The sequence below is a fragment of the Meriones unguiculatus genome, chromosome X, assembly GCF_030254825.1.
Source record: "Meriones unguiculatus strain TT.TT164.6M chromosome X, Bangor_MerUng_6.1, whole genome shotgun sequence".
In the NCBI taxonomy this organism is placed as follows: domain Eukaryota; kingdom Metazoa; phylum Chordata; class Mammalia; order Rodentia; family Muridae; genus Meriones; species Meriones unguiculatus.
The window spans coordinates 91,022,535-91,035,376 of NC_083369.1; the positions used below are offsets into that span (position 1 = coordinate 91,022,535).

A 12,842-nucleotide genomic window follows, 5' to 3' on the forward strand; every position below is an offset into this window, starting at 1 on the left:
TGTTGATTTTCTGAAAGAATCAGCTCTTGGTTTTCTTCATTCTTTGAATTGTTCTCTTTGTTTCTAGTTTATTGATTTCAGCCCTGAGTTTGATTATTTCCAGCTGTCTACTCTTGCTTCTTTTTTTTCCTTGGGGCTTTCAAAGTGCACAGTGAAGTTGTTTGTATGAGATGCCTCAAATTTCTTTCTGACATCACTTAGTGCTATGAACTTTCCTCTTAGCATTGTTTTCATTATGTCCCATAAGTTCGGGTATGTTGTGCCTTCATTTTCATTGAATTCTTTGAAGTCTTTAATTTCTTTTTTATTTCTTCCCTGACCCAGCTGTCATTGAATAGCAAGTTGTTCAGATTCCGTATCTGTGTAGGCTTTTTGCTAGAATCATGGATAGCATAAAGAAGAAGGAAGAGAAGGAGAAAGTTGAGTAGGATAAAAGATATAAGAACAGAAGAAGGGGAAGAAGAAATAAGACAAAGAAGAGAAGGAAGAGGAAGGACAGGAATAATAATAGTACTACTACTGCTAATAATAATAATAATACAGTTACTTCTATATTAGGGGTTAGGTTTCTTGATAAAATGTTAAAGTATATGCAATCAGAATGGAAATCCAGGAAAATAATGGAAAAACACAGAGTACGGAGTTGTATACTTGGAAGAGGAAACAGACTGAATTTTACAAAGACGACATGAAGCTTTCAAATGCTAACTTTCCAGTAGGCAATCCTCAAACTATTCATCACAGTATAGTAAAATGAGAATCAGAAATACAACTTGGGTCTTGTAACTCTGAGGTAAAAGATGAATCAATGATGAGAGCTTTAAATTAGCTACAAACCTAAAAAGAAAAATTAATGACAGTAAATGCAATTAGATATTCATCACTGGCCTAGAACTAAAAGAGAGATCTTTATCTCCCAGGTGAATTTGACGTAGAAAATTCAGTTAGCAGTCTCATATTCCAAACACATAATCTGAGGTTTGGTGTGCACCCTTCTATCTTCAGCTGTTTACAAAGCTAGACCACAAAAAATAAAATAAAGCTAATTATTTCCTCTTTGATTGGTCTGAGATGGAAAAGGCCAGGGTTTTTTCTTTGTTTGTTTCTTTTTATTTGTCTTTTTATTTGACACCTCTTCTTAGGAAGAACAGAGTTTTTATACTTACTTCATTAAAAAGAGTAAGTTTTCTCACTGTTGGCTAGCTATCATAGTCTGAGTTTCTATGACAGTTGCTGGAGGAAAAAAGACATCAATTGTCTTGCCTACTTGTGCATCCTGTTATTTACAATTTCTACTTTACAGGAAAGACTGAATACAGAAATGTATAGCTTCACAAGGTTTTAATAAGAGAAGAGGAGGAAGAGGAAGAAGGAGAGGATTAATAATAATATGGATGAATATATAGACCTAAATAAATTAAAAAAAAAAAACCTTTATCATCCTAAGTCTCAGGGAATCCCGAGGAAAAGGGACATGAAAATGCAAAGACTTGGAGACATGGAGAAGAACTGTCAAATGTTATATTCTGGGTAACACACAGTCACTGAGATCATGAGCTGGTAGCAGCTGCCCTGCATGGAATCTGCCAAAAGAACAGAGGAGAAGCTCAAGAAGCCCTACCTCTTACTGCTCAATTGTTCGCTACTCACTGATTCAGAGAAAAGAGAGTCATTTTCTTCAGTTGTGTACACACTGGTGATTCCATGAGGCTCCACTGGATATTTCCAATCCAGTTGTCACTAAGTTGATCCCAGTTTAACTAAATTGGTCACAAAACTAAAGCAAAAGTCATCAATATGCGGGTCATTGATGGGGATGACAGGAAGTTGAGAGGGTTGGATAGAGATACGAGAGAGTGGAGAAAATATTAATCATAATATAATATATACCTGCAAATTATACAAATATTTAATAAGTGTGTATTACAAAATAACAAAACAGGTGCAAATAACACAGGACTCTGGGAAATCACAGTTATTTTTTCATGTGATTGTCTGATGGCCTTGTTATTCACACAATATATTTCATTACTTTGATTTCATTACAAGTCTGCTGAACTTATTCTCTAGTGTCAATTTTTATCTTCCGGGAAAAAAATGCTAGGAGAGGCATCTCTAATCCTTGTCAATCTTTCCCAAGTATAAATATGGTTTTTCAAGTTCTATGCCAACAAATCAAGTATGTTCGGAAGAAGGATGACAGGTTTTCTCCTTGATTAAAATCTAATGTAGTTCTTTTGAGCTCAGCCTCATCTTTTTGAGCATGTTTTAAGGAACACAATTTTAGGAAGATTCCTACAAACTCACTATATCCAAACTCTTCTGCCTCTGAAGTCTGATCAGCCTTCATAACAGAACAAACTCCTTAACCTCTACTATTCCTCAGATGTCCTCTTTGCTAAAATCCTACTAATATAAATTAACCAGTCTCTCTCTCTCTCTCTTTTAACATTGGTGTTTCCTCTTAGTAATTCTTAATACATTGACCATCCTTTGTTCCCTTGATTATAAACTCTTATTTTTTCTCCATTTATACTCAGAGTTACTCTCGAGTGCCTACAGTAAAAATACTGTAAAGAGTCTAGATTATCACTTTAACAAGTCCTATATAAGTCTGCTTCACAATTTAAAGCAAGTGTTATATTTCTTTAATAACATGCAGGAATATTATGGAAAGGACAGATATAGAAGAGGTAAGAGATTTGTTAAAAGGTATTATTAACCATGTTAAAGTTGGGAAATGGTTCCATCCAAGCAAAAGCCCAGGTATTTGAAGAGTGAAATGATAGTAGCATGTATATATAGTTCCAATTAATCAAAAAGAATATAGTAAAAATTTGGAGAAAGAGAAAATTAATTATCATCTTAGCTCAATAAAATTTTTGATAACTATTAGAATATGTTTTCCTTAAGTATTTAGGCACACATATTGTTCAACAACATATAGATAGCACTTATAACTTAACAAAGAGATTTTGGTGTTGTATTTTACACTGTATGTATGCATATTTCAAGTATTAATACATAAAATGCTTTTAAGTCTCAGAGAATTAAGTAACATTTTGTTTTTGGAAGAAAACTTGGAAAGTCAAAGCATATTCATTATAAACTGTTAATGGTTTAGAGTTCTAGAAGTTCCACTGTTCTCACTGACATCTTAATGGTTACAGGCATCTCCAGTATTAATACATATATAAAACACGAAAGTGTTTTAATAATTTGTTGTCATAGTGTTCTTTTCAACTTTATGATCAGTTTGTTTAAAAATGAAGTTCAAGCACATGTGAATAATTGTAGAAGATGATAGCAATATTTTAAGATACATAAACAGAAACTTCTGTTTCATTTCAAAAGTCATTACAAGACATTTTCATATTTAGGACTGTAGATGGATTAGGTAGGATGGCATTATATAACTTTAAGATTACTATTTTGGGTATTGACTTATAAAAAGGATAGCTAAAATTCTCAGTAATTTCAAAATTTCTTATTTTTTAAATGGAAATCTAATTTTAAGTTATGTATAGAACTGATATTTAATTACTGCTGTTTTCATTAAAGTATTTCATAAACAGACCAGTTTATCACTAGAATCGAATTAAAACCACAGAACTATACCCAAATAACTACAGATACTTGATTTTTGACAAAGAACCCAACACTACACAAGGGAAAATAGAAAGCATCTTCAACAAATGGTGCTATCTAACCAATGTCTGCATGTAGAAGAATGCATATAGATCCATATTTATTAGCCTGTACAAGACTCAGGTGGATCAAAGACCTCAACATAAAACCAGAAACACTAAACATATTAGAAGAGAAAGCAGGCAAGAGCCTTGAACTTCATTGGCACAGGAAACAACTTTCTGAACAAAATGCCAATAGCTCAGACACTAAGATCAACAGTTAATGGGACCTCATGAAATTGAAAAGCTTCTGTAAAAGGAAAAGGACACTGTAAATAGAATAAAACAACAGTCTAAATATTGGGGAAAAAAACTGCACAAACCCTACCTATGACAAATGGCTAATATCTAAAATATATAAAGAACTCAAAACATCAACAAACCAAATGATCCAATTAAAAAAAGGGAGTCAGAACTAAACAGAATTCTCAACAGAGGAATCTCGAATGTCAAGAAGTACGTAAATGATTACTCAGTGTCCTTATTTATCAGAAAAACCCAAATCAAAGAATTCCTAAGATTCTATCTTACAACCATCAGAATGGCTAAGATCAAAAACACAAGTGGCAGAACACATGAGGATGTGGAGCTAGGGGAACATGCCCCCATAGCTAGTGGGAGTGTAAACCTGTACAATCCCTTTAGAACTCAATCTGTTGCTTTCTCAGAAAAATTGGGAACAGCTCTACCTCCAGATCCAGCTATTATACCAGTCCTTGATATATACCTGAATATGTTCTACCATAAGACAAGAAAACTTGCTCAACTATGTACACAGTAGGGTCATTTGTAATAATTAGAATCTGGAAAATATCTAGATGTCCCTCAATGGATAAAGAAATTGTGGTACATTTACACAGTGGAATACTACTCAGCTACTAAAAACAAACAAAAAATCATGAAATATGCAGGAAAATGTGTGGAACTAGAAAAGATCATCCTGAATGTGGTAACCCAGACCCAAAAAGACACACATGGTATGTACTAACTTGTAAGTAGATTTTAGCCATATATTACAGGATAACCATGTAGACCTAAATTGGTTAAATAACAAGGAGGACAAAAGTGACGATGCTTAATTCCCACTCAGAAGTGGAAATAGAATAGACAGTGGAAGTGGATGAAGAAAGGTAGCAGGGAGATTAAGCACCAAGGGAAATGAAGGTCGATATCAGATTTGAGGAGAGCAGGGGCAGGAAGACAGAGTGCTTGCAGAGAGAAGAGACATGTTAGGCAGGCACTTTTCTGTGACAAGTTGGAGGCCTATGACAAGGTAAGCTCCCAGAAGGATATGAGGGTGACTCTAGCTGAGACTCCTAGTAACAGGGGTCATGGAGACTGAAAAGAACACCCTCTAATTTGACATGACACTTAGTAGAGGGAGGGGAATACCAAGTCACTCTCAAAAATTTTGACCCCAAACTTTCCCTGCCTACAACATGTGCAGAGACAAAATAAAGGAGATATTAAGGGAAATTCCAACCAATGACTGGCCCAACCTGAGACTCACTCCATGGGAGACAGCCAAACCTTGACATGATTAATGATACTCTTACTATGCTTGCAGACTGGAGCTTAATATAGCTGTTCTCTGAGTGGCTCCAATCAGCAGCTGAAGTAAACAGATGCAGACACTCACAACCAAATACCGGTTCGAGTACAGGGAGATTTGTGAAAGACTAGGGGCTAGGGATAGAAGGTTCAAAGGAGATAGGAGGTCCACAAAGTGACCAACAGAGCCAACTAACCAGGAGGACCTGTGGAGAATGAATCACCAAGATTGGACCTAGGCTCCTTACACAGATACAGTCAATGGGCAGCTTGGTCCTTATATAGGTTCCCTCGTAAGGGGAATCTCCATAACTTTGACATGGACTCTGTGGCCTACTTTTCTATCACTTTCCCCTGTTGGGGCAATCTCACCAGGCCACAGGGAAGATGATGAACTCAGTCCTGCTGTGTCTTGATAGGTTGGAGTGAGTGGGAAGGAAGGGGTGGCTACTCTACTCTTACGAGTAGGGGAGGATATATAGAGGAAACAGGGAGGGAGAGTGAAACAAGGAGAGGGAAGACGCTACAATAATATGTAAAGTGAAAAATTAAAATTAAAATAAAAAGCACTTCATATTTTTTTAAAAGAAAAAATAACATCTTGATAGATTTATGTATGGTGAACCACTCCTTCATTCCTGCAGTGAAGCCTACTTGGTAGAGAAGATGATATCTTTAATGTATTCTTGGATTCAGTTTGGGAGTATTTTAATGAGTATTTTTGGGTCAATGTTCATAAGTCAGATTGGTCTGAAGTGCTCTTTCTTGGTTGGGGACTTTTTGTGGTTTAGGTATCAAGGTGACTGTTACCTCATAGAATGAGGTTGGTAATGTTCCTTCTGTTTATATTTTGTTTAATAGTTTCAAGAGTATTGGTGTTAGTTCTTCTTTGAAGGTCTGGTAGAATTCTGCACTGAAACCAAGGATTGCTTCTATTTCCTTGGGGGATAGAGGACTATTTAATTTATTAACCTGATCTTTATTCAGCTTTAGTAAATGGAATCTATCAAGAAAATTGTCCACTTCATTTAGATTTCAAATTTGGTTACATATAGGCTTTTGAAATAGGACCTAATGATTCTTTGGATTTCTGCAGTGTCCATTGTTATGTTACCCTTTTCATTTCTGTTTTTGTGGATATGGATAGTGCCTCTCTGCCTTTTAGTTTGCTTAAGGGTTTGTGTATCTTGTAGATTTTTTCCAAGGAAAAAGCTCTTGGTTCCATGGATTCTTTGAATTATTCTCTTTGTAATTTATTGATTTCAGTTCTGAGTTTGATTATTTCCAACCATCTACTCTTTTTGGGTGTGCCTGCCTCTTTTCTTTTTTTTTTCTAGTGCTTTCAGCTGCGCTGTGAAGTTACTTGTATGGGATGCCAAGAATTTCTTTCTAAAGAAACCCAATGCTATGAAATTTCCTATTATCACAACTTTCATTGTGTCCCATAAGTTTGGGTAAGTTGTACCTTCATTTTCATTGAATTCCAGGAAGTCTTTAATTTGTTACTTTATTTTTTCCCTGACCCAGCTGTCACTGAAGGTTGTTCAGCTTCCACATATGTAAGCTTTTTGTTATTTCTGTTATTGTTGAGGTCTAGTTTTAAACATGGTTGTCTGATATGATTCCAAAGATTATTTCAGTCTTTTTGTATCAGTTGAGGCTTGTTTTGTGCCTGACTATATGATCAGTTTTGGAGAAGGTTCATTGAGGTGCTGAGAAGAAGGTGTACTCTTTTGGGTTTGGGTGAAAAGTTTTATAGACAACGATTAGGTCCACTTGATTTAAGACCCCTGTAAGTGTTATTATTTCTCTTTTTAGCTTCTGGCTCAATGATCTGTCCCTTGGCAAGAGGGAGATATTGAAGTCTCCAACTATTAAGGTGTTGGGATCAATATGTTATTTAAGCTTTAATAAGGATTCTTAGACAAATGCAGGAGCCCTTGTGCTTGGTGCATAGATGTTCAGGATTGTGAGGTCTTCCTGATGGATTTTTTTTTCTTAGATGAGAATGAAATGTCCCTCCTCATCTTTTGTGATTAATTTTGGTTGAAAGTCTATTTTGTTAGATGTTATGGTGGGTACCCCAGCTTGTTTTCAGGGTCTGTTTGTTTGAAAAATCATTTTCCAGTCATTTACTCTGAGGTAGTATCCATCTTTGTTGCAGAGGTGTGTTTCTTAAATCCAGCAGAATGCTGGATCCTGTTTCCACAACCATTCTATCAGTCTGCATCTTTTAATTGGAGAGTTGGGACCAGTGGTGTTAACAGATATTAGTGACCAATGATTGTTATTTCCTTTTATTGTGGAGTTGGTGGTGATTGTGTGTTTTGTGCTTGTTTTCTTTGGCATTTTTTATTTTGATGGTGTCTTTATCCTGTGTTTTTTTGGGTATAGTTGATCTCGTTGGGTTAGAGTTTTTCTTCCAGTATCTTCTGTACGACTGGATTTCTGAGTATATATTGATTAAAATTATGAACGTCATGGAATATTTTTTCTCCGTATATGTTGATTGAAACATTTGCTGTACATTGTAGTCTGGCTTGGCATCTGTGATCCCTTAGTGTCTGCAAATGTCATATTTGTCCTGGCTCTTCTGGTTTTAATAGTCTCTGGTGTGATTCAGATAGATCTACCTTTATACGGTACTTGGCCTCTTTCCCTTGCTGCTTTTAATTTTTTTTTTCTTTGTCTGTAGATTTAGTGTTTTGACTATTATGTGACACGGGGAGTTTCTTTTCTGATCTAGTGTACTCAGTGTTCTGTAGGACTCTTGTATGTTAATGGACATCTCTTTCTTTATTTTTTTTCTTTTAACAGAATAATTTGCCTTATAGAAGATTTTCAGGTTCATAGGGTTGCATTTATTGAGTGCTGATTAATAAAAATCATAGTTGACTCTGCAACAGAAACTATGAAAAACAGATGGGATGGGGAAAATGTCATGCAGACTCTAAGAGACTACAGTTGCCAACCCAAACTACTATACCCAGCAAAGCTTTCAATCAACATAGATAGAGAAAACAAAATACTCCATCAGAAAAGTAAACTTAAGCAATATCTACACTACAACCTGGACCTACAGAAGATGCTAGAAGGAAAACTCCCATCCAATGAAATCATCTACACCCAAGAAAACACAGAAAATAGATAAATTCACAACAAAAATTAAAAGAAAACAATTAATAAAATACCATCAACTCCACAATAAAAGGAACTAGCATTCATTGGTCACTATTATCTAGCAACATCGATAGACTCAACTCTTTAATGAAATGATACAGACTAACAGAATGGATGTAGAAACAGGATCCAACATTCTACTGCATCCAGGAAATACACTCTGAAACAAAGAGAAACACTACCTTAGAGTAAAGGGCTGGGAAATGTTTTTCAAGCAAACAGACCCTGAAAACAAGCTGGAGTAGCTATCCTAATATCTAATAAAATAGACTTTCAACCAAAATTAATCACAAAAGATGAGGAGGGGCACTTCATTCTCATCAAAGAAAAAATCCACTAGGAGGACATCACAATCCTGATCATCTATGCCCCAAATACATAGCACCTACATTTGTAAATGAAACATTATTAAAGCTTAAATAACACATTGATTCCAACACCTTAATAGTGGGAGACTTCAACACTCAACTCTCACCAAGGGAAAGACCATCTAGACAGAGGCCAAATAGGGAAACAATGACACTTAGCGAGGTCTTAAATCAAATGGACCTAATAGATGTCTACAGAACTTTTCACCCAAAATCAAGAAACTATACATTCTTTTCAACACCTCATGAAAATTTCTCAAAAATTAACAATATACAGCAAATATAGAGCAATATAGAACAAAGCAAACATCAACATACACCTGAAGAGCTAAATAATCCCTCTATCCTATCAGACCACCTAAAACTAAACCTCAACAACAATAGAAGTACAAAAAGCCTATAAACACATAGAGAGTAGACAACTCTCTCCTCATTGACAGCTTGGTCAGGGAAGAAATGAAAAAAGAATTTAGAGATTTCCTAAAATTTAATGAAAATGAAAGCACAACTTACCCAAAATTATAGGATACAATGAAAACAGTGCTAAGAGCAAAGTTCATAGCACTAAGTGTTTCCGTAAAGAAGCTTAAGACATCTCATACAAACAACTTAATGGCACACCTAAAAGCCTTAGAAAAAAAGAAGACATACCCAAGACAAGTAGAAGATTAGAAATAATCAAACGCAGAGCTGAAACCCAAGAATTAGAAACAAACAAATCAACCCACCAAAAAACAATAAAACAATTCCATGAGAACAAGAGCTAGTTCTTTGAAAAAAATCAACAACATAGACCAAACCTTTCCCAAATAGAATAAAAGGCTGAGAAAAACTACCCAAATCAGCAAAATCAGAAACGAAAAGGGGGCATAATGACAGAGTGCAAGGAATCTTTTGAAAGAAGAAGAAGAAGACAGAAAGACCTAAGGGGGACAGGAGCTCCTCAACAATAGAAACAGAACCAAATATATATATATATATATATATATATATATATATATATATATATGGGCACAGTTATGTTTGATACCCCAACCAATGACCATGCATTTAGTTACCCAAAACCCCTGAATAGATGTAGCTCATGGCAACTCAATCTCCAAGTGGGCCCTTAATAATGGGAAGAGGAACTGTCTGTGATATGCACCTAGTGGCTAGCTCTTTGAATACCTCCCCCTGATGGGTTAGCAGCCTTACCAGGCCAATGAGGAAGACAATGCAGCCAGTCCTCCTGAGATCTGATAGGCTTGGGTCAGATGGAAAGGGAGGAGGAACTCCCCTATCAGTGGACTTGGGGAAGGCCATGGGATGAGATGAGGGAGGAAAGGTGGGGTTGTGTGGGGATGAGGGAGGGGGCTACAGCTGGATACAAACTGAATAAACTGTAAGTAGTTAAAAAATAAATAATTTTTTGAAAGATAATATATTAAAAGCAGCAAGGGAAAAAGAGCAAGAAACATGCAAAGATAGACCTATCAGAATCACACTAGACTTTGTAACAGAAACCATGAAGTCCAGGAAGGCCTGGAGAGATGTTGCAGACTTTAAGAGAACACAGATGTCAAACCAGACTACTATACCCAGCAAAACTTTCAATCAGCATAGGTGGAGAAAATAAAATATTCCATGTTAAGATTATTTGTAATAAATATATAAATAAAAAATTTGGTTCTCATGTGAATGGCTTCAAATTTTTTAACACATTAATTCATGCTTATCTTTAATCATTAGCTCATGCAGGATTGCTGGTTCAGAGGACTGGAAGAGCTTTTGCCTAGAATGCATAAAGAGCTGGATTTCATCCTTTATGTTGTTCCACAAATATAATAACAAAAGGAACCTTTTAAAATTATTATAGTATTAACATTTTCCTTAATTTTACAGTCCTATGCTTGACAAATACATGCACAGTAACTGAGCAGCACCTTAGTACAGTATTGATCACTTTGAGTAAGTGGAAAAAAGGGCTGGGCATATGATCAGAAAGAAAAAAACATCTGCATCTAAGCTTGCAAGCTTGAGTTTCATCCTTGAGAACCACACAGTGAAAATAGATAACCAACTCCCACAAATTGTTTTCTGACTTCCATATGCACATCAGTGCACACGCATGTACACACATATGTGAACATATATATATGTAAATGTTTATATATGTATGTATACATAGATATGTATATATGTATATATAATGTATATATATACGTATATCTATATCTATATATATATATATACAGAGGGGGAGAAAATAGAAACAGGAAACAATTAAGATATATAAAGAGATATAAACATGACATAAAGAAAAATAAGCACTGAGAATTGTTGAGGCTCTGTCTAACTCCTAAAAATTTAAACAAAACACTTCCAAATTATGATGCTTTCTTTTACAAGTGAAAGCCTCCCAGTACAATGATAGGTTTTAAACAATATCCTTGACTTTCATAGCATTTAGGGAATTACCACAATCAACACTCCTAAGAAAACTCATATTTCATTGTTTCATTCTCTGACAAAGAATGAAACAAAAAAGATGCTTTCTAATTAAAATTTATAAGAACCTGTGTTTTTCCCTAAAGTAAGCATTCAATAAATTGAGAAAAATAACTGAAATCTTCCTGATAATTAGAAAAATCTTTATAAACCATCATTCAAATTAAGAGCCTATACTGTATTTTCATCAAAGATACTAAATGTAAAGGTCACAATGTCATAACTTTGAAGATAAATTCTGAAGTATTGCAAAGAATAATATTAAATTAAAACTCATCCCAAATGTACATAAAGAGGAATACATAATATAAGCTGAAAAAAGAAAAATATGAATCTATTCAAAGTGACAAACTATCATTTAGAAGATTATTCTGTAAATTATGAATGAGAAAGGAATCATTTTTATATCAAGTGATGATTACTAAGCACAAGTGATCCCTTTATTATTTTTTGTTAGAAGAAATTATTTGATAAACCTTACTCAATCTCAGTAAAACTATAACATAAGCATTTACTATTAATTATTTAGAAAAACAAACATCAAAACTCCCTTAAGTATTTAATGTCATGTGAGCTTTGGTCCCAAAGACTTTCTTACCTTTGCAAGCACAGAATCATACAGAGTACAAGAGAATGGTACCACTTTCTTGGGGAGGTATTCAGGGAGTCTTTCATACATGTAGACACAGAGCATTAGCATCAGCACTGGGTTTGGATCACAGATGTCAACGGCCTAGGTTCACAAGAGAAATAAGTTATAGGATGTACAGATAAAACAGGGAGTAAATGAGGTATGACAGTTACATAATAAATTTAAAACATTCAAAAGTGTTTCTAATCAACAATGGAAGTAAAATAAAGATATAAAAACAGACCAGAGGGAAGTACCAAACATATTAAAGGATGATTAAACTTAACCAGAATGCTAACCATACCTTCAAAGACTTCAGAAAAACAGATCCAGAGTTCCAAAGCACATTTTGTCTTTGAAATGATGATTCACATGCATAAACTGACATAACACAGTGAAAGAATTATGACAAGTGCATATATTACTAAACATAGGAAGGGATTTTCAAGGAAGGCCCATTGGAGAAAATGGTACATGAAATGAATCTTTTAGAATGTTTTGACTTTAAGTACATTATATCTAATATAAAAGAGATGCAGTCTATCAGAAAGGAAAAATACCACTAAGTGAATGTATAAAGAAACAAATAAAATAAAACAAAACAGGCAAGCAAGCAAGCAAGCAAACAACAAACAAAACCTCTTGATTTCCAGGATTACACTGTGGCAGTTCTGAATGCCAAGGTGCAGGCTTGATAAACGAACCTGTACTCAAGGAGCAACAATTCAGGCAGGCTAGGTAAGAGCAGTTGGAGAACTTCCTTCTCCACAAGGAACCAAAAAAAACTGTACTGATAAACGAGGTAATTTGTCATGGTTGTTGAACTTATTAGAAACAAAATTCCAAAATTTACCAAGGTATTTAACAGAGTTAAGACATAAATGAAAGCAAAAATATAGAATCAGGAAGTGAACAAGGAAGGATTCCACCTAA

General features: G+C 34.9%; 1 protein-coding gene across 1 annotated transcript in view; it reads right to left on the minus strand.

Moving 5' to 3' along the window:
- Positions 1 to 12,842, minus strand: part of Cfap47 (cilia and flagella associated protein 47) — a 446,261-nt gene that overhangs the window by 209,783 nt on the left and 223,636 nt on the right. Inside the window, exon 36 of the mRNA XM_060374666.1 lies at positions 11,877 to 12,011. Coding sequence (XP_060230649.1) covers positions 11,877 to 12,011 — 135 coding nt within the window. The remainder of the gene's footprint in view (positions 1 to 11,876; positions 12,012 to 12,842) is intronic.